At 49.9% G+C, this 22,862-nt stretch overlaps 1 protein-coding gene across 1 annotated transcript; it reads right to left on the bottom strand.

The window, feature by feature from the left end:
- Positions 1-4,687: 4,687 nt before the first annotated feature.
- Positions 4,688-21,920, bottom strand: CYP4F22 (cytochrome P450 family 4 subfamily F member 22). The gene is made up of 12 exons (XM_030880294.2): positions 21,699-21,920; positions 18,348-18,492; positions 13,585-13,638; positions 13,355-13,482; positions 13,026-13,147; positions 10,150-10,417; positions 9,101-9,167; positions 8,860-8,989; positions 6,992-7,125; positions 5,990-6,054; positions 5,243-5,325; positions 4,688-4,883 (listed from the first exon to the last, which is right to left on the bottom strand). The coding sequence occupies exons 1-12, from the start codon at positions 21,918-21,920 to the stop codon at positions 4,688-4,690; spliced, it is 1,614 nt and encodes a 537-aa protein (XP_030736154.1).
- Positions 21,921-22,862: the final 942 nt, after the last annotated feature.

Raw genomic sequence — 22,862 nt, 5'->3', positions numbered from 1 at the left:
TCCTCTTGGAATACACCCTCTTGGACCCAGCTGCCATGTTAAGAGGAAACCCAAGCCACCCCACTGGAGAGGCACTACGCTGAGAGGAACTGAGGCCCCCAGCCAATAGCCATTACCAAATTGCTATCTTGGAAGTGGATCTTCAGCTGCTCCAGTGGAGCCCTATCCAAATTATAAGTTTGTAAGCAAACTAAAGTTGGTCATTTTAAACTACTAAACTTTCTGGGAGTTCATTATACAATAAAAGTTCACAAACAGATATATTTCCCAATATATTTGGAGTCCTCAAAAAATAGTTATGTGTGCATAATGTTTGTACATACATTGAAAATGCTCGTATACACAATTTTTTAAAACTAAAAAGACATCACACCAAACTGCTGGGCTGGGGGTTGGGGAGCAGAAGCCGAGTAGAACTTTTTCCCAGGTAATATTTGGAGAGAGAGAGAGAGGAGATAAATAATAAAGTGCTTACAACAACATTCCCTGACACAAGGTCAGCACCAAGCCTGGTGTTTGCCATTATTTCTCTTATTTTATGACAGAATGAGGACATGGGCACCAGGCATGAGCTTCGGGTCCCTCTGGTGCACACATCAGGGACCTTACTGGCTGTTTACAGGCCCCACCCCGTTCATTCCCACAGCCCTTAGCAAGGAGAAGGCTCCCAGGAGGGGAGAAAGCACTGGGTTTGGGGTCAGAAAGCCCAGTCAAAGCCCACCTTTGCCCACTCTCCAGCTGTGTGACCTTGGGCAAGCAACTAGCCCTCTCTGAGCCTCATCTCCTTCTTGGTAAAAAGGGCATAAGACTAGGTCTATAGGAATTAGAGAAGTGAACCCATGTATGTGTCTTAGTTTGTGTTCCCTGGAAGTAAACTCTGATGCAAGGATTCGAGTGATAATACTTTATTTGGAGGTGTCCCTGAGAAAAGAAATCAACTGTAAATTGTTTCCTTGGGAGGTGATTCCAGGAAATGCTAGTAAGATAGTGGGGAAATGAGACAGAAAAGGGAAGGCAGCAGGTAAAAGGTGTTTTATCAAGGAAGTTCCCACCGTGGGCACCTGGGGCTCAGTCCCTCTGGGAGATAGCAGAGAACATGCACCCACCAGTCCTCCATCAGGGCTGCTTCCAAGGGCATTATTTCTCCAGAATGTCCTGCCTGCTGCAAGCAGAAGGGAGGGAGGTTTGGACAGCAGCTCCTGCAATGAACACAGCCTGATGTGGACAGTGACAGTCATTTGGTGAGTGAGAGTCTCCTCTCCTCTCTTCCCAACACACCCATCCACACACAGCCACACACACCGATGCATGCACACACACTCTCACACACAGCACACATGTACTCACACAATCACACACATTTTGACTCTTACATACACACACTCACATACTTGCACACACATGCATGCTCACATATTCACCCAAATGCACCCCAACATACCAAGTCACACAAGACTGAGCGTGCACACACGCTCACACACACACGCCGAACTAGTGGAGACCAGATGCCTTAGAGCCTGTTGTTCCCGGGCCCTCCTCCCCTCCTCCCTGTCTCTTTCATTCACCATCACAGCCTTTAGCGGAAAGTCAATCTACATTACAAGCATGATGATCCTGTAAAATCCACATGACAGGGGAGAACGGAGGTGCAGAGAGGAGCAGTCACGTGCCGAGCCCACGGCTAGTAAGGTGCAGAGCCGGGGTTTGAACCCACATGTGTCGCCTCCCAAGGCAAAGTTATTTTTGCTGGTGTCTGATGGAGTTGCAAGGGAAGGTGGGGTGGGGAGAGGCCGGTACAATGTTTAGGGAATGATGCGCGCTTGGAGACCCTGAGTCCGGACGAAGATGTGGAAGAGGCAGCATCGGCAAGAGCCGGGTGACTCCTGTAAGGCCAGGGATCGCACGTTTCCCACTCAGTCCGCGAGCAGCTTCGGACAGGGGATTCCGGCCGACGATCCCACCACGCGCCACCTGGGGGCGCCCCAGGATCGGCATCCTAGGTTTGCCTTATCTCCTCCACGCTCCCCCACCCCTACCCCATCCCTGCGGACACCCTCTTCTGGGCAAAGAGGGGCTAGGGACCCAGCCAGGACGAGGAGCCCGAGAGATGGGGTAGGAAAGAACTCAGGGCCCCCTCTGAGGTCCCAAGGATATCGCTGTAGGACCTTAGGTGAGTCATTTCATTGTGGGGAACTCAGTTTCCCCCTCTGTTAAATGAGATAGTGACAGTACCCATTTCATGATAAGAGTTCCCTTGAGAATTAAATGAGAATATCTGGGAAGGGCACACAGGAAGCATTCAATCGATTCATATCTCATTATTAACTCTGGAGACCCCTGGGGCTTGGTCCTTAAACCCCTCCTCTGTATACACACACACACACACACACACACACACACACACACACACACACACACACACACACACACACCCCAGATGATCTCACCCAGTCCTGAGGCTTTTAAAACAACATGTAAACACTGAGCCTCCCCAGATGTACATCACCAGCCCTGAACTCTCTCCCAAGTTCAGGACCCATCTATCCACCCGCCAGCCTGACATCTCCAGCTCCTCCTGGCTCAAACTAACAGGCTGATCTCACCCCCACCTCACTCCCCCCACCCACCAAAAAAAAAAAAAACACCACTTACTCCATTTGGGATTCTCCTTCTCAACTGATAGTGTTTCCATCTTTCCAGGTGCTCAGACCCAAACATGGGGTCCTCCCATCCTCCCAAACCCCACATTCCAACCATCTGCAGACCTGCCAGCACTACCTTCATGAAACAATCATTTCTCATCATAATCCAACCACCCCTTTGCCCCTCTACAGCTCCCAGCTTGGGTAGAGGCACCATCATCTCACATCACCCCCCCACCAATCTGATCTCCCTCATCCCATCCTTGCCACAGTCTCTATTCAATGTAGCAACCCAAGACTGTAAGACAAATCTTGTCCCTCCTTTGCTCAGAACCCTCCATGGCTCCCCACTTCTGTCACAATAAAACTCAAAATCCTTTCAATGACCTCCAAGGCTGTGTGAACTTATTTATTTGCTTATTTATCACTTGTCATCTGTTTCCCCCTCTAGAATGTCAAGGACGCAAGGATTCAAACACTGCCTGGCTCACAGCAGATGCTCAAAAAATACTTGATGAATTAATATGATTATTATATGATTATTGTCATTGGCCCACCTTCTATAGCACCATATCAGGCACTACTCCTCCAGTCAAAGACTTGGCAATCACCCTTACCTCCTCCCTCCCCTCAGCCCTCACAGCTAGATAGTCACCCCTCCTCTCCCCACAAACTCAGCCTCTCTCTTCCCTGAGTTTCCAGCCCCCTGTACACCCTTTCCCAGCCACCTCCCTGACAGCCCAGATCTGACCATAACCTCCCCTGCCCCTGCTCACACACACTCTATAGCTCCCTATTACCCTCTGCATAAAGCCTGAACTGTGATGCGGCCCACAGTTCTTGTGCTGTTGGGCCCTGCGCACCATTCCTCCACTCTGCCCCCACTCCCCAGATCCAGCCACCCTGGCCCCTTGTGAGTTCCACAAGCATACCACACTCTCTCCCACCTCAGGACATTTGCAGATGCTGTTCCTGCTGCCTGGAATGCTCTTTTCTCTCTTGTCACCACTCAACTTTTACTCCAACTTCAGCATCAGAGTAGTTTTTCTTGAGCCACCCTCCACCCCCATTATGCTTGTGCAGCACCAAGGCCTCTCTTGTCACAGGTCGCAAATAATTTTACCCATGGAATTATTTGTCCAACATATGTCCCCCCCAACCTCCTGAGGGCAGAAATTTGCCTGGTGTTGTGCTCCTGGCCCAGTGCCAGCAGACACTTACTATGCAGTATGTTGAAATAAATGAATGCACAAACTGTCCCCAAAAGTCTGAGTTTATGTCCGAAGACAAATGGCTTCCCAGCCTCCTAGCCCACAGCTTCCCAACTGTCCAGGACCCCTCATTTCCTTGCTGGAATCCAGGTGTAAGGATCTGACCTGGCTAGGGGATGGATGATGGGGGATGTCTGCATCCCTTGCTTTTATTCTGCAAAAATCAGGACACTCAGCAAAGGGCCTTTGAGCAAGGGAGGAAGGAAGGAGCTTGAAAGGGAGAGTCTGGGTTTACAAATCAACAACAAACAGCGTGGGCCCTGGGATGCAACCCAATTCCTGAGGAGTTCATCCACATGAGCTGGGGGCCTCAAGAAGGTGATGTTCGGTTCAAGGTTCTGATCTCAGGCTCCAGTTCTCAAATCCTCAGTTTAAAAGCCAGCCGGGATCTGAAGTAGACTGGGCTTGAATCCCGGAGGCCTTAGGTGTCAGGTCTTAGGTCCTTGGAAGGCTCAATGGGCGGAGCCTGAAGACCTGAATCCGAAGGATGCTGGGGCGGGGCCTAAACCCGAGGGGAGTGGCCAATCCTGGTCCTTGAAACAAGAGGGCAGAAACTGGCATTCAGCGGTCGGGACCTGGACCTCAGGGGGCGGGATCAGACCCTCCAGGGGCGGAGCCTTGCCTTAAGTGGGTGTGACCTGCGCCACCAGGCTGCTTAATGAGCCTGGACTTCGACGGGCGTGGTCTATGCCCTCAGGATCTTGAGGGCGGGGCCTGGGCCCTCGGGGGCGGAACCTGGGCCTCTCTGGGCGGGGCTTGGGCCCCCGGGGATCCTCAGGGGCGCGCCGACCCGCAGGCCCGCGGAGGCAGCGGCTCCACCTTGAGCCAGATGCCATCCTCTGTGCGCAGAATGAGCTCGGGCTTCCGCCGCACCTTGCGCGTTCGGTCCACGCTCAGGCGGAAGCGCAGCAGCGTCAGCGCCACGGCCACGCGCATCTCAGCCATGGCGAAGCTCTGTCCGATGCAGTTCCTGAAGGACAGGGAACAGGGAGCTCAGGCCCAGCCTCTGTGTGTGCGGGGTCCCTGGGATGTGGTAAATGACCTCCCCCTCTGAACCTCAACTTCCAGACAAAGGCATCATAGAGCCATTAGGAGCATGTGAGCCCAGAACTCAGGGCCTGGCATACAGTAGATAGTTGGTACCCATGGATGATATAGCAGAGTCTGATTTGGGGGCTTCCTGGTGTATTGAGGGCACAAAAAGGGTACCGGATTGGCGGGGACACCCGAGTGGACGTGGTTTCTGCTCCTGATGGGTGCATCCCTGATCTTCCACTGACCTCGATGTTCCTCCTACGCTTCACCTGGACTGGGGAAAATATAAGTTACCTGGGTCCTGCAGAGAAGGGCATGTAAGCCAGCGGGGAGCGCTGCTGTGGGTTGTCCGGGTCAAAGCGATAGGGGTTGTACACCTAGGCAAGAGCAGACTGGGGGTGAGCCTGAGGGCTGGTTCAGCCATCCCAACCTGGTTCCCGCCCTCAGCCTCTGGGGACCAGACCAGCAGGACAGAGAGAACCTCATTACAAGCCAGCCCCACCTGTCTCCTTCCCATTCCCACCACAGGGCCTTTGCACTTGCTGTTTCCTTCATGTGGAACACACTTTTCCCTGCTCCTCACTTTTCAGTGTGAATGTTTTCAGTTTCAGCTCAAACATCTCTTCTTTGGTAAGGCCTTTCCTCACCGTGTGAGCTAAAGTTCTCTCCCCCACCCCCCGACCCACTCCAGTTTTGTTTCCTTTGTGCATTTATCAATATCCAAAATGATCTTGTTTATCAGCTTATTTTATTCCTCTGCACTTCACTGTGAGCTCCGTGAGAGCAAAGACAGTATCTTCCTCTGGCCTCAGTGCCCAGCACTGGGTCTGACACACGGGAGATGCTCCATAAAGATTTGCTGATGTAATGAATTAAGAGTGAATGGGTGAATAAATGGGAGGAGGACTCAAGCCCTACACCCAGCCCTGCCATCTGGCTCCCTGGGGAGGAGGGGAGGGGAGGGGAGGCCTTGCTGACCAAGGACTGCCCCTTCTGAGAAGAAAGAAGCTGAGAGAAGAGAGGGTTGGGGCAGGAGCTCACCTTGGAGTCAGGCCACACTGTAGGGTTATGGTGGGTCCCATAGATGCTGACTAGGCAGATGATTCCTGTGGGGAGGGGTGGGGTCATTGGGTCAGTGGAACCGAGGGAAACCAGGACCTCCTCTGGAGACCTACGCCTCCCTGGCTCTCCCTGGAGCCATGCTATTCCCACAAGCCATCTGCCACCCTTTCCTTCCCATCCTTTCCTTAAACATTCTGCTGCCCCATCCACTGCCCCTGCTTCTCCATAAGAGGTTCCCATCACCATCTTTCTAGCTGCCATCCTGGCCACACAGGGATCTTTCTCACTCATATATCTGACATTGCTCCTCCTCAGCTCAAATACCTCCCATGGCTCCCTACTGCCCTGAGGATCAAGTTCAAGTGCCTCAACCTGGCATTCAAGGCCTTTCACTGTCTGCACCCTGAGGCTCTGCTCCATAAACATGCTCTCATTTCCAACCCGCAAGCCTCACCTCTCACGTTACCTCTTCCAGGCAGCCCTCCCTGCATTCCCTCCCAGATACACCTATCTCCCTGCATTCCACCCCCAGATACAGCCATCGCTCCTTATTTGGGGCTGCTCCAGCCTCTGTCCCTCCCCTTAGCCCATTCCTCACCCCATGTGTCTCGGAATGTCTGTGCCCTGATGTATCTTCCCCAGTCTGGGTGGTACTCAAAGCTTGGGCCTGGGGATGAGGCTTCTCTAGATGCCCAGCACCACCCAGGACAGGACCTGGTCTCCAGGGAGTATCTGGCAACGGAATGAAATCAACCCTTCCCTACCTGCACCCTCACAGGACCCACCCTGCCACACCCACTCCTTCCTTTCTGCTTGGACTCACCAACCTCTATCTCCCCAGCACACACAACTGAGTCTCCCCCATCACCCCAGAAGCAACAGGCTATAAACTGCCTACAGGGACGGTGCACCTGGGGCAGGCATGGCCAGGACCCCATAGGCAACAGAGCAGGCAGGCAGCAGGGAGCACATAGAGGGCACCTTTGGGGATGATGCGCCCATCTGGGAGCTTAATGTCCTCCGTGCAGCGGCGGGAGATCAGGGTCACAGGTGGGAACTGGCGGAGGCTCTCCTTGATGCACAGGGTGGTGAAGGATAGCTGGGTTAGGTCATCCCTGGGGAATGTGGAACAGTGGGTAACTAGGGTCCAGGCCATGGTGCCACTCCCTTCCCCAGACACATATACACACACATGTGCACAGGCAATTAGGAGCAGCTGCAGGAAACCAGTCCAGGATCTCAGACTTGCCCCAACTTCAGGCATTTGCAGTTGTGCCCTGCACACACCTCTAACCCTTAGCAAGTAAAATATCTGACCCCTGACCAATCACAGCAGCACTAGCCGGACGTCTGTGAGCCCAGCATTAACCCTTTAACTGATGAATTATGTGGAGGTCAGGGGGCATCCCTGGGGAGGTGCCAGGACAGCCAGGGGGACCTGGGGTAGCAGCGATTTACCAGCCTGTATAGATCAATTTCAGTATTTATAAACCCATACATCCTCTTCTTACAGTACATTAGTTTTTTTTCCTTTGGAATTCAGGGCAAAAAAAACTGGATTAATTATAACCCTTGGTTAATGATCTAGATTGTTTTCTTTACACTAACAGGTTATCTTTCATAGAAACTCTCTGTTGCTACCATAAAGGGCAAATGGCATGCCTGGCATAAAGGTATCCAGAAATATAAACACCACTGGGAAAACAGAAGACAGGTGTTAAATTCTGGCTAGATACCACCTCCTGCCCAATTCTCAGAACCTGAGGTACCTTCTCCCTTTGTTAAAAAGGCAGATTAGCAAGGATTAGCAAGGTGTTAAAGACACAATGGTACCAACTGAAAGTGTCTCCCTGAGGTCATAATCCAAATGGCTGACAATGAACCGAAAGGAACTTTCTCACTGTTCAATGCTGTGTTTTCTTTGCATCACCCAGAATCAGCTCCACACAGCACACATCTGAAGTAAATCGGATTATTATTCCTGATTCTTACACTTCCCCCCACATTGGAATTTTACACTATGCCCTTTGCCATGTGATTCTGAGTATCTTCTGCTCGGATGGCTGGAGCATATGTCCCACCCCATTCATGGTGGGATTGGCCAGATGACTTGCTTTTTTTTTTTTTGCGGTATGCGGGCCTCTCACTGTTGTGGCCTCTCCCGTTGCGGAGCACAGGCTCCGGACACAAAGGCTCAGCGGCCATGGCTCACGGGCCCAGCCGCTCTGCGGCATGTGGTATCCTCCCGGACCGGGGCACGAACCCGTGTCCCCTGCATCGGCAGGCGGACTCTCAACCACTGCGCCACCAGGGAAGCCCTAGATGACTTGCTTTAGCTAATGGAATGTTACAATGCAAGCAGAGGTTTTAAGTTGTGTGCTTCTTTGTGCTTCTGGAGTCTGTCTTGAGGATAACATGCCCAGTGTGGCTGCTGGTCCATGAAAAATGAGGAGACGTGGAAAAAACCTGAACCCAAACCTAAGCTTGGAAGCATCTCCACTCAACTCAGTGCAGCCCCGAGTAACAAGAGTAATATGCAGACAAGAGCAAGAAATATGTGCAGACAAGAGCAATAAATAAATGCTTGCTGCAAACCACTGAACTTAGGGGGCTGTTTGTTAGGCAGCATTATTGCAACCATTGCTGACTAAGACACTCTTAACTCCTGCATTATGAGGTAGGCATACACGTGACTTGTCATCCCCAATTTACAGTTGAAGAAGTTGAAATTCAAGAAGCTTAAGTGACTTGTCTGAGGTTAGACAGTCAGTAAGTGGTAGAGCAGAGAGATTTATACTCAAGGCTTTGAACTCAACCTGCCCCCACTACCCCCATGACCCCAGACTAACCACTCCAGTTCCTCCAGCTCCCGACCTTTCATGACTTCCTGGATCTCTTCCCGGCACTTCTCCTGGTACTCTGGGTACTTGGCCAAGTTGAACAGCACCCACGAGAGCCCGCTGGATGTCGTGTCATGACCTGCAGGCAGGTAAGGAGCTTAAATGGATGCTGCCCAAAGATAGAGGAGATGCTGTATTCAGACAATGGGGCCCCTTCCCATCCTTCCCCAGCCACACCCCATGTCCTCACCTTCAAACATGAAGGTGTCTGCCTCAGCTCGGATGTCCTCATCTGACAGTTCCTTCCCATCTTCATCCTGGAATGGGCAGCAGACTCTGCTCAGCTCACTTCATCCCACCCACCACATCCTAGGAGTTCTTCCAAAGTCAAGACACCCCCTTCTTTATCTTAAGCCAAGCTGCAGGGGAAAGGATTCCAGGCAGATAGATGTATGCAACTTGTCTAAGAAAGATGGAAAGAGAGCCAAAGATAAGAGGAAGAAGGGACTTTGTATTTCTTCAGCAGCTCCTAGCGCCAAGCATCCTGCCAGATGCCTGACAACCATCTTGTGATCAGGTCTTACGATCATCATGCTGTAAATGAGGAAACTGAGGCTCCGAGGGAAGACTTAGATGACTAAGGTCAAACATCCATGAAGCAGCAGAGCTATTATCGAACCGGAATCCAGGACTGTCTGAATCCAGAACCCAGGTGCTGCTCAGAAACTCCACAGAAGCACCACAAATAGGTGACCACCTATCTCTGCCAGTGTCACATTTCTTCAAGGTCTTGTATTGCATCTTTGTATTGTGAACTGAATTCTGTCCCTCCCCAGCCCCACCCCAGAACCCTTAAGTTGAAATCCTAACCCCCAGTACCTCAGAATGTGACCTAATTTGGAGATAAGCCTTTTGCAGAGGTGATTAAGTTACAATGAGGTCATTAGGGTGGGCTCTAATCCAATATGACTGGTGTCCTTATAAGAAGAGGAGATGAAGACACAGACATGCACAGAGGGAAGACAATGTGAAAACACAGGTGAAGACAGCCAGCTACAAGCCAAGGAGAGAGGCCTCAGAAGAAACCAACACTGAGAAAATTTATTTCTGTCATTTAAGCCACCCAGTGTGTGGCGCTTTTTTACGGCAACGCTAACGAACGAATACAGTCTTACGTGTTTTGCATCTGCCTGCATTCTAAATCCATGTAAGTTTGGATGTTTATCATTTTGCACAATTGCTGCAACTCATGAGGAGGCTGTCCTGGGCAGAGCTCCACCCTCCAGGGTCCAGCCTCACCCTGGCCAGGAGCAGCACATCTATGAAGTCCAAGGTCTTGCCCTGCTTGGCCTTAAGCCAGGCCTCAGCCCCCAGCTGGTGCAGCGCCCGCCGCCGCTCCTGGATGACCTCCGTGGTGAAGTGATGCACGGTGTCACAGGCCTGCCGGAAACGCCGTCCGTCTGCTGTACGGTAATAGATGAAGTCAATGTGGTGATGCAGGCGATACTGACGCCGGACCACCAGTGCGCTCAGCTCAATGATGGCCGAGATGTAATCAGTCATCTTCCTGCCAGGGAGAAGAAAGGCCATGAGCAAAGCCCCGTACCCTAAGACAAGCTTCCTCTCCCAAAGGGCAGGTTACAAAGAGAGGCCCTGAATTCACTTTATTTCCTTATTTCTTTGTATACTTGATGCTCTGCCATCTGGGGCCTCACTGACTGGAGAGATACCACCCCTCCCAGGACTAGCCATTTCTTAGAGATAGCAAATGACTCACCCAGGAGCATGCCTTTCTTTTGCAAACCAGCCAATCCAGAGTCCATACTCCAAACATTATTGGATGGAGCCACTATCCCCCTGCCTTAATCACCCCAGGGCCAGGCACTGGATAACTTGGGGGCACCCCTGTGCCCCAGAGCCTGCTGAAATTATTCAAACTAGCCAATCTTAAGCCTACATACCCTGCCTTTCTCAATGCTTCCCGTAGAACACCCCCAAAAATGTTTTGACCATGCTTTCTTCTGGGGCTTCCCCATGTGGCTCTGTGTGGTGTGGCATGCCCCCTCATCTTGGGAGCAGTAAGTAACACACTGTCTTTTCCATGGCAATTTTTCTTGATCTGTTTCTAGGTACATTTTTAAAACAGGCCCAAAGAGGGATGAGGACTTCTAAATAGAGGTAGCATCACTAAAATTAAATGGCTACAATCCACAGAGCGGGAGAAAATATTTGCCAATCATATACCTGATGAGAAGCTTGCATCTAAAATATATAAAGCACTCTTAAAACTCAATAATAAAAAAGACAAATAACCCGATTTTAAAATGGGGAAAGAATATAATAGACATTTCTCCAAAGAAGACATACAACTGGGCAACAAGCATATGAAAAGATGCTTAAAAGCATTGGCCATTAGGGAAATGCAAAAAAAAACTACAGTGAGATACCGCTTTACCCCAACTGGATGGCTATAATCAAAAAGACAGATAATAGCAAGTGTTGATGAGGGTGTGGAGAAACTGGAGCCCTCACATACTGCTGGAAGGAATGTAAAATGGTGCAACCAGCTTATGGAAAAAGTCTGGCAGTTCCAAAAGAGGTTAAACATAGAATTATCGTATAACCCAGTAATTTTACTCTTAGGTATATACTCAAGAGAATTTAAAACGTTCACACAAAACCTTGTACACAAATGTTTATAGCAGCATTGCTCATAATAGCCAAAAAATGGAAACAACCTTAATGTCTATAAACAGGTGACTGGATAAGCAAAACGTGGTATTACGTGGTAAATGGAATATTATTCAGCAATTTTTAAAACGAATTATTGATAATTCAACTACAGCATGGTTGAATCTGAAAACAATATGTTGACTGAAAGAAACCAGAAACAGAAGTCTGTGTAATTCCATCTATATGAAATTTCCATAAAAGACAAATCTATAGAGACAGAAGGAAGATTAGTTATTGCTTAGATCTGGAAGGGAAGTGGGAAGTGGGAGACGAGTGCTAAAATGTACAGGGTTTCTTTGGGGTGAAAATATTCTAAAATTGATTATGGTGATGGTTGCACAACTCTGTGAATATACTAGAAACCATTGGTTGTATACTTTAAATGGGTGAATTGTATGGTATGTCAATTACATCTCAGTAAAGTTCTTATTAAAAAAAAAAAGAAAGAAAAACTAAATTGCAGGGGGCAGGATTGCAAAGCGCTGTCCTTAGTTCTGAAGCATGCTTGTTGTTTTCATGCACTAATCACCAACTGGCATTTTCTTGTTTATTTGTTCATGGTTACTGCCTGTCTTCCCACTAAAATGTAAGTTCCAGGTGAGCAAGACCTTATCTGTTTTGTTGACCACTGTATTCTACTCTAGAGCTGGCACACAGTAGGCACTCAATAAATATTTCTTGGATCAATTAACGAATTAATTACTAAGGCCATCTCCACCTTACCCAACGGAAACAATACCACTAGAAGGCCCTGAGTAACAAAGTCAGCAGCTTGTTATTGAGGACCTACTATGTGCTACAAACTTGACAGGCATTATGTCCCTTATTCCTTATATCCCCACTTAGACTGTAAGCTCCAAGGAATTGGGCTTATTGCTTACCACCATAACCCCAGTGGCTAGCATAGTGCCAGGCACATAGTAGGTACACAACAAATATTTGATGAATGAATGAATGAACCAGAGCTATGGTTATTTCATTCATTCAACAAATATTCACTCGACATCCATCATGTGCCAGGGCAGTGCTATATCATTTTATGCTTTAAACGTCTCTCAGAAGGTCAGGGATTGTCATCCCTATTTCACAAAGAAACTGAGGCTCAGAGAGTGTGGGGAGGGTCTTTCCAAAGACCACGTACCTTCTGTGGAGGAATGAGTGAAACTAGCGTCTACCGAGTACCTACTGTATGCCAAGCTATTGACTCACATTATCCCCTATAATTCTCATGCGATGACTGTGGGGATGGGATGGAGATGTGCATTTGGGGAATGAGGAAACAGGCTCAGAGAGGTGATGTCAGTTTCCCAGAACCACACAGCCTGTCAGTGACAGAGCACCAGCCGCGCAGGAGTGCCTAACAGCTAAGAGTTTCCTTTTTCCTCTCATCACCTCGCCCCTGGAGCAACTGACTCTATGTTCCCCAGGGAGGCCACACTCACTCCTGGCAGTTGCTGCTGTAGCTGAAGACACATTTCTGAAGAGTGTCCAGGGTCATGAGGCTGACATGCTCAAACATGTCCAGGGAGACTTCTGAGCCCTCTGCCAAGCGCTGCCATTTAGCCTGGAAGAGAAAGACACGTGGCAAATGGGTACGGAGACCACAGGCCTTCAGCCGGGCTGACAATGACCCAGCTGCGAGTTCACTACAAGACCACTTTACAGATAAAGGAAGTGAGGCTTCCTGGCATCACATGGTTTGCCCATGAGCTGGAACCTGGACCAGCCTCACTTCCAGGATACCCTCTTCCCAAGAAACCTTGGGACTCACATGCATGATATCGGCGCACTGGTTGAAGATCTTCATGTAGGGCTTCAGTATGTCAAAGTGGAAGGCAGGTGTCAGCAGGCGACGGTGCCGGCTCCACTTGTCCCCTTTGCTGAGCAACAGCCCATCTCCTGGACCCAGAAGACCAAGGTTAAGGACCTCACCAACAAACCCCACACCCTGCCCCCTGTTTCCTGAAGCCCCAGCTCCAGGCTACCCAGTGTCAAGCTCACCCAGCCAAGGTTTCAGAAAGCCATAGAAAAGGTCATCCTTGGGGGCAACGGCAGCTGTGGAGAGAGAAGAGGTGATGATGTCTCAAAACAGAGTTCTGACCCTTGACCTCTGCTTATGACCTCCTTGGGCCTCCACTTTGGGCTCTCACCTCCCACGTCACTCCTCCAGTCCAATCCTCCACACCTGCCCCAAAGAGAGCCTTATAACATGTTGATCTGAACATGAGCCTTCCCTGCTCAAACCCCTCCCATGGCTCCCTAAAACCTTTGTAAAAAAGGTCAAGCTCAGGCTAGCACTGAGGGCCCTGCCCTACCTTGCTGCTGTATGCCTCTCCCATCTCATCCTTCAGCATACACCAAATAACCCCGCACGTTGTTCCTCACTTCCAAACCTTTGCCCAGGCTGTGCTTTCCCTCCAGTATGGCTTTCTTCACCTGATTCTTCTCCTAATCCACCCCCTCTTTTCTGCCAGCTCAGGCCATCTGAATTACACCTCCTGTGCTCCCAGCCTCCAGCCTCGCCCTTTCCAGTCTGTCCTGTACCCTAGACCCAGGGGGATCTTACCTGACTCTAGATCTGACCATGTCCTTTTCTGCCCACACCCCCATCAGCCTCAAGCACAGCTGCTCAGCCCATTTACAAAGCCTTGAATGACGTATCCCAGTCCAGACCATTCTCAGAACACCTCTCTCCTCCACCACAGCCACCCCTTCCCGCACACACCCAACTTGCTAACATCATAGAACTTTTCTCAGGTCCTTGAAAAGCTGTGTTCCCTCTCTCTTCTGAGTCTTTCCACCAGGTGTCCTCTCTGCCTCCAACACTCTTTCCTCATTCTTCCAGTCTCTCTTGGATGCCATTCCCTCTCCCACCAATCACTCTGGATTGTATCCATCCAGTTACAAGCCCTTTGAAGGGAGGGACCTTGTTGATCACTAACATATTGGTGCTAAATAAATTTTTATTGTATGAATGAATTAACCAATCAAAGGATGAATGAATGAGAACTATCAATGGGTAGTTGGATGGATGGTTGGATGGTTGGTTGGATGGATGGATGAATGGATAGATGGATGGATGATGGGGGGGTGGGTGGGTGGATGGATGAGTGAATGCATTCCCTTTCTATGTGCTGAATAGATCTGGGACAGAATGAGCAGGGCCCAGGAAGGAAGTACCTGAAACTCAAGTAATGTCACTTTTACCTGAGATATGATTCAGCCACCTACACTCCCCAGGCATTGGCCAATTGTATGCACAATCATCTGTCCACTCGTTCTCCCATTCTACACACCTCTGCTGCCACCCTTCTGTGCCCAACCCATGCTGGGGCCCCAGAGATGGCTCAGCTCCACACCCTGCCTGGAGGAGCTCTGGGTGTAGTGGGAAAGGGAAGCAGAGACATGCCATGTAATTAGTAAGAAGGTAGAATGTGTGCCAGGAGCAGAGGGAGGCACAGAGAAAGGGCTACTAGAAGTCAAGGCAGACTTCCAGGAAGAGGCAGCTTTGGAGGAGGAGGTGGGAGTCTAGTCACGCCTCTCCTCTCTGGGCTCTGGACTCCACGCTAGGCCCTTCAGGGGTCTTTCTGACACACAAACTTGTCCAATGGCTATCCTGCTCAAACACCTCCCATGGCTCCCTAACACCCCCAAGATAAAACACAAGCTCCTTCACTTTGTACATAGGTGCTCTGAGTCCAGCTCCTGTCTCATTTCCTACTTCTCCCCACATGTCATCTTCACTCCAGACACCCCAAGTCACCTGAATTCCCCTGGTATTTTCACACATCTGCACTTTTGCACTTAGGACCCTCTACCTGGGACCTCTCATCAGGCAAACTCCTATGCATCCTTCAAAGCCCAGTTTCACTGATGCCTCCTCCAGGAAACCTTCTCCAAACCTTCTCTTCAGCCAAACCCTTGCTCTGTCATCCTCAGGTCCCTCCTCTAATCCAACCCTCAGCACTCAATGCCAGGAGAGCCTGTGTCCAGGCTGCCTCTCCCATCACTTACCCCTCCAGTAACAAGGAGATGGTAACATCCACCCTGAAGAAGATCATATAAGAAAAGCCCCCACAAGTGCCCAGCAGGAAGCTTCATATTACTGTGATTGAGAGCTTGACCTCTGGGCTGGCCAGGTCTGGGTTCAAATCCCAGCCTTAACTGGTTGTGTAAACTTGGGCAAGAAAATCGAACAATCTTGCCTACCTCATGGCAACCCTACAAAAACTCAATGAACTAATGTGCTCCTGGCACACAGTAAGTGCTCATTAAATATTCATGCACATAAATGAATAACTAACCAACTGTTGGCTATTTTTACTACTGTGACTATAATTATTGCTCAGTTGTGTCAAGAACTTGTGAGATGAATAGCTGGGTCCCCAGCTCACAGCAGGACCCTAATAGGGAAAAATGAGTGCACAGACACCATGGAAAACAGTTTGGTGGTTCCTTGAAAAGTTAGACATAGAGTTCCCATGTGACCCCACAATTCTACGACTAGGTACCTACCCAAGAGAAATGAAAATATATGTCCAAAACTTGTACACACATGTTCATAGCACCATTATTCATCACAGCGAAAAGGTAGAAACAACCCAAATGTATGTCAGCAGATGAATGGATAAGCAAATGTGGTATATCCGTACATCCATACAATGAAATATTGCTCAGCCTTAAAAAAGAATGAGGTCCTGATCATTGCTACAATGAGGATGAACCTCAAAAACTATTCTGAGTGAAAGTCAGCTGCAAAGGACCACATTTTGTATCATTCCTTTCCTATGCTATACCCAGAAAAGGAAAATCCATGGGGACAGAAAGTATTTACCACTGGATGAAGAGAAGGGGGAATGGTAAGTGATAACTTAATGGCTACGAAGTGTTTTATGGGGCGATGAAAAGGTTTTGAAACTAGGGAGAGGTGACAGTTGCACAACACTGTGAACACACTAAACACCTTACACTTTAAAATAAGTAATTATATGGTATGTGATTTCCTCTCAATTTTTAAAATGAATATATGAAAACAAGCTACAATTAAATGCCTGTATATCCTGCCTTGTCTTCTATAAAGCATTCTCATCTACTTTCTCTGTATATCCCAAATGCCCCTTCAAAGATGAAGAAACAGAGGTTCTAAGAAGAGCCATGCCTTTCTCAGGGCCCATCAGCTATGTGGGTTTAAGCCTAGAGGAGCAAACCCCCGAGATGTGGTCCCAAGGAGGCCCCAATAGGGGATGGAATTTACGACTTAGGACCAGGTCTGTCCAATCTCAGGCAGACAGGCATGGAGGGGCCCGGACACCTTGGGGCCGGGAGGCCTGATGCCTCCTGACTCACACAGCCCCACCCTCTCCAAGCTGGAGTCTACCATCCAGCTCCTCCAGTGGAGGAGGCACTAGATATCCTGCCTGTCCTGAGAGAGGGCAGGGGAGAGGAGAAGAAGAGGCCTGAGCATCTACTAAATTGCCAAGCTTATGATGGGGGCTCTACTCCCTGGTCTGCTTGGAGTCTCATAACCATGCAGGGTGACACTCAGAAAACAGATGCTCTGAGCTGGTGGAGAGGGGAGGGAGGGGGAAAGAAAGAAAGAAAAAAGATATTAAAAAGGCAGAAGAGAGAAAACCTTTATCAGCACCAACCCACACTATATTACTGACTCTTCACAACCACCCTGTTTTACAGATCAGAAACTGAAGCCCTGAGAAGCTAGATGAATTGCTGGGTCACACAGCAAGTACATGCTCCAGCCTGGATTCAAGCCCAGCCCACCCAAGTCCTGGCCCAGGACTCTTTCCACAACTTGGTGCCCATCCCTTGGAAGAGTCACCCTTCCCAGCGTCCAGGTTTCCCTCTTTGTTCATTGGGGATGGTCATTCCCTTACAAATGCAATAATGCGGGACACTGAGGCATGAGGAGGGCAGAGCTGGGAAAGGGAAGGATGGCAGTTCCTTCCTCCTTCATAGCTCAGGGGGCAGCCTGGAAGGTGGTCTCCATACGTGTGTTTGCAGAGACCAAAGCTGAGGCCAGAGGTCCTAAAATTCCTGGAGCTCTTTATTTCCCATCCTTCCTCTCTCAAATGTCCCCTTATGCCTCTGGAGATGCCCAGGTACATGCGAGGCCCCCCTGAGGGCCCAGAGCCCCTCTCATGAGGAAGATAGTGCTAGGCACAGACACATTCAGCGCTAAATGGTTAGGAGTGAGAATGGGAGAGTCTAGAGGAGAGACCTATGGTCTGTCTGGGGGAATCAAAGAAGGCTTCCTGGAGGAGAAGGTCATTAGAGCTGCATGTTGAAGCCTGAGCAAGAGCTTGCCAAGCACACTTGGGAATCCTGCACCTTGAAATAGGTGTGGATGGCAGAAGGGAGAAGCAATCCTTCTACCTCTCCCTCTCTGCCAGTCAGGGCCAGCCTGAAGGCTGCGATAGCCACAGTGGGAGTGTCAGAACCCAAATGATAGGAGTGCCATGGCTTAAAATTGAGCAACAACCATTTAACAAAAGCTTGGGCAAACAACTGCCTATCCGAACATGTCTGCTCTGACTCTGAGAGGTGAACATTCTCTAAAAGTTCCTGGGAATGTTATTGTCACGCCTTTTCCCATGCTGTTCCCATTATCTGTATTGCCATCGTGGCTTTGGTAAACTCCTATTCATCCTTCAAACGGCCCTTCTTCTGGATAGCCCACCTGCCTAGAAACCCAGGTAGGCTCTGGGAGTTGAGGGTTTACTCATCACTCAGAGGCCCAGCCCACCTACCTGAGGCGCCCACCAGGGGCTTGATGTAGTCAGGGTGCACCAGAACCACCAGTGGCAGGACAGGTCCTATCCACACCAGGATCACATGGTGCATGCTGTCCAGCACCTTCTTCTCATCTTGGAGGCCTGTCTCATTCGGGAGATACTGCAGAGGGTGGTAGAGAAGGGTAGTGAGAAGGTGTCCAGCCCTGGCTTCCCCCAGCCCTTCCCTCCCACCACTTCCCCGGCCCTCAAAACAAGCCAGGAAGAGCTGTATGACTGTGGGCAGTTGGCTGCACCTCACGGAGCCTCCATTCCCTCATCTGAAAACTGGGGGGAAAGTCAACTCCCCTTCTGAGGGTAGTTGAGAGGATTCATGGAATAGCAAAGTGGAAGAGCCCCAGCACAGGGCCTGACACACGGCGGGTGTTCAAGAAATAAAAGCAGTAAGAGTAAACACAATAATGATAACGGTTGGCACTTAATCTAGTACCTCTACGTTCGTAACAAAATATTACTAGTATTGTTCTCTTTAACACGTACACATGCTTGCAGTTGGGTGCTGCTGTGGGCAGTTTTCAGATATTCATGCATTCAACCCACACAAGAACCCTATGACGTAGTTGCTACTATTTTCCCCATTTTACTTTACTCCGAAGGGTCAAATGATTTGTCTTAAGATACAGGTGAGTAAAGCGACTGTCCTGGTTTGGGCTCCCCTAGAAGCAGGACCTGAGACAAGGGTTCTAGGGCAAGCAGTTTATTTGGGGGGGTGATCCCCAGAAACACGGGTGGGGAGAGGAGAAGTGAGATAGAGAGGAAAGGCACCCAGCAAAGAGTTGTCAAGGGAATTACTCCCATGGGCAACTGGGGCTCAGTCCCATTGGGGATCTCTGGGGGACATCCATCTCAGAGTCAACCCACCTGAAGGTGAGGGGGCTGGGGTGTTTTTATACCAACTCCCCTCATCCCATAATCACCGGCTGAGGTTGAAGTTCACAGTCCGCCCGTGCAGAGTGGGCTTCAGCTGCTAGAGAAAGCCTTAAAACACGGGTGCTAGCAACTAGAAGTCAGCCCACTGAAGCCAGACATGGGCCGAGAGGATGTGCGCAGACACTGGCATCACCTGCCATAGTGGTAAAGCCAGGATTTGAACACAGGCCCCCAAGCTCCAAAACGCCTGCTCTTAACCAACATGTTCTATGAGGCAGAGCACTTCAGGCTCAATGTCAGATGGATCTGAGCTCAAATCCACCCTCAGCGGCTGTGTGATCTTGGGCAAATCACCTAATCTCTCTGAGCCCCAAAGATCGAATCCATAATATAGGGCAGGTCCATCCCTATTTCATAGGCTATGAGAATTGGGAGAGCTCAGATATAAAGGAGCCTAACCCAGTGCCTGGCCAATGGTAGGGTCCAGCAATTGTAGAATGAATGAATGAATGAACAAATGACTCCTCTCTGGTTTCTGTGTCTCCTTCTTGATCAGGTTCAGCCCTGAGCCTGTCCACACCCAAGGGAGATCATGGTGTCATCCAGGTCTCATGGCCTGGGAGGCAGGATGGGCCCACGGGGTCAAGGCTGGACTTCAGAACTGGTGCTGGCCAACCTCCCATGGCACCAGAGCCTGGCCACTATTTCCAGGACCACCATCCATGCCAGAGGGCTTCCTGGAGTAAGGGCATTGGATGTGGGGCATGAAAAATGAGTAGAAGTTCATCTAACAGAGAAGGATATTCTGGGCAGAGGGCACAGTTTCGGCAAAGGCCATGGAGGTGGAAAGTCAGAGGCTTGTTCCAGGAGCAGAAAGTCATTCTATGGGACTAGAGGGAGATGGTAGAACAGGTGAGGAGGGTGGGGGTTGGAGTCTAAAGGGACTTGAGCTCCAGCTGAGAAGCTGGGACTTTCTCAGGACAGCAATGGGGAGCCATGGAGGGTGTATAAGCAGGGGAGGGACATGGCTGGATTCAGGAATCCTTCTGGGACCAGGATGAGGGATGGACTGGAGGGGTAAGACTAAAGGCAGGAGCCCAGGGAGGAGGCTGGACCATGGAACAGCAGGAGAGGAGGAGGCCTGAGCAGTGGTTGGAGAATGGGAAAGAGGGAGGAGATTCAGGTACAGCCAAAACTTGGTGAGTGCTGGCTGCAGGAGGATAATAAAATGACTGTTTCTTGCACTATTGAGTGGAAATGTCTCCTGCTTCCTTCTTCTGAAACACTCACTCCAAGCAGTATCTAAAATGTGTCTAGAATCACTTGTTACTTCCAGTCTCCGCAGGACCCGAGAATTGAGCACATACATCCACCGCGGTGTAGCAGGCTCAGTGCCCAGCATGCCACAGACACGACTTCAGGAATCGTTGAAACAATCCCACGAGATTATTAGGAATGATTATAGTTCCACGTTGCAGATGAGTCATCTGAGGCACAGGGAGGTGAAATAGCTTGTCAGGGTCACACAGGCAGCACATGGTAGAAACTGGCAAGTCCACACTGGTGACCATTGCCCCAAAGTGCCTCTCCAAAGTCTTCCTCCAAGTTCAGCATGAGGAAGGTCTCCACAACTGTCCCTCGGTTTCATCTAGGCCTGGAAGGGGGATCAGCTGAGTCCAGCAGGGAAATAGGGGCTGGACTCTGGCCCCCAAAGCCTCAGCACCCTCAGGAGTCTGACTTTCTCTCTTCTGACCTCTGAAGCCCTTTTAGAAAAGTCCAGCCTTTCTCATCCAGAAGCTAGAGGGGCAAGGGTCGACAGCTAAGATCAGGGACGCTGGAACCAGACAGCCTGGGTTTAAATCCGGACGCTGCCACTTACAAGCTCTGTGACCTAAGGCCAACTACTTAACCTCTCTGTGCCGTAGTATTCTCCGGAGAAAAATGGAGATAATCACAGGGCCTACCTTCTAAGGTTGTCAAGAGGACCAAAGGAGTTAATATTTATAAAGTGCCTGAAATAATACCTGGAATATATATGTGAAATAAGAAATGAAATGAAAGAAAAGCGTTGGAATCCTCACCTGGGACCACAGCATTAAAGAGAAAGAGAGAGTGTGTGAAACCACATTGTGGGGTAGGTGAAGCAACAAAATCTACAGGGGTGCCCCGCCTCCCGCTCTGGGATTTCACAAGCACTGGTACCTGTTGCTATAGCAATAGCCTGGAATTAGAGTCAGCTCTGCCTCATCCAAGCTGTGTGATCCTGGGTTCCTGCTTGCCCTCTCTGAACCTCAGTCTCACTCCGATCCTGTAAAATGGGTCTCTTCATGGCTCCAACTAGATTCTTGGGGGGATGAGGGAAGCCAGCAGGTCCGTCATCCTTACTGAACATCTGCACCTCCCCTGCCCTGCCCAGCCCACCTGCCCAGCCACACACACCATGCCCAGGTGGCCCAGCAGCCAGCTGCGCCGGGGCGGCTGGGGGAAGCAGCGCAGTCGGCAGCAGGTGATATAGAAGTGCCAGCAGAGCCTCAGGAACTGCAGCAGCAGACGGAAGAGGAAGAAGAGCAGGGAGAGAAGGAGCCCGGACAGGGCATACAAACGGAACGCCGTCTTCTCCAGTCCCAGGAGGTGCAGCAGGTGCTCTGTGATGGGCAGCATCCTGGGGGGACACACAGGGTGGGGGTCAGTGCAGGGGGGAACCACCCTCTGGCCACATGTGTGCCATACACATGATGACCTGTGGAGCCAAGCGTGATGTGCCTGGCACATAGTAGGCACTCAGTCCATGTAAGTCCCAGACACCAAGGATGCTTCTTCCCAGAGCAGTGACCTCCAGCCAGCTGGCCCCCCCCATATGCCCTCAGCCTTGACTTCTCAGGGCATCCCTCCCAACGTCTCTGCCCGTGCACAGGTGGCCAGAGTATTAGAAAATTGAAACAAACTCCCTCTCCTCCTTCTTGCCAAAAGTAGCTCTCAATCAATGACTGATGAGCGTTGCTGGATAAATAACCCAGCTCCTTCTTTCCAGGGCAATGACCCTGAGGTGTGGGTTTTGCATGCACTGCTAGGGTTCCCCAGCAGCATTAAACTTCAGCCCCTCCTCCCCCTCCCCCTCCTCCTCCTCCTCCTCCTTCTTCTTCTCCTCTTCCTTCTTTTTTTAATTGAGGTAAAACTCACATGATATAAAATGAAGCATTTTAAAGTGAGCAAGTCAGTGGCATTAATACATTCACAATGCTGTGCAACCACCACTTCTATCTAGTTCCAAAACATTTCCATCACCCCAAAGGGAGAACCCGTCTCCATTTAGCAGTCCACTCCCCGCTCCCCCCGACCCCTGGAAACCGCTAATCTTTTTTCTGTCTCTACGGATTTGCCTATTCTGGACATTTCATATAAAGGGAGTCATACACAGCGACTTTTCATGTCTTTTGTGGCTTCCTTGACTCAGAATGATGTTTTCAAGGTTCATCCACTTTGTAGCATGTATCAGTGCTTCATTTCTTATACTGCTGAGTAATAGTCCATTGTAAGAATTTATCACATTTTGTTTATCCATTCATCTATAGGACATTTGGGTTGTTTCCACCTTTTGACTGC

The sequence above is a fragment of the Globicephala melas genome, chromosome 3, assembly GCF_963455315.2.
Source record: "Globicephala melas chromosome 3, mGloMel1.2, whole genome shotgun sequence".
NCBI lineage: Eukaryota > Metazoa > Chordata > Mammalia > Artiodactyla > Delphinidae > Globicephala > Globicephala melas.
Note: the sequence above shows the minus strand (reverse complement) of the source record. Positions and strands in the feature narration are given on the sequence as shown.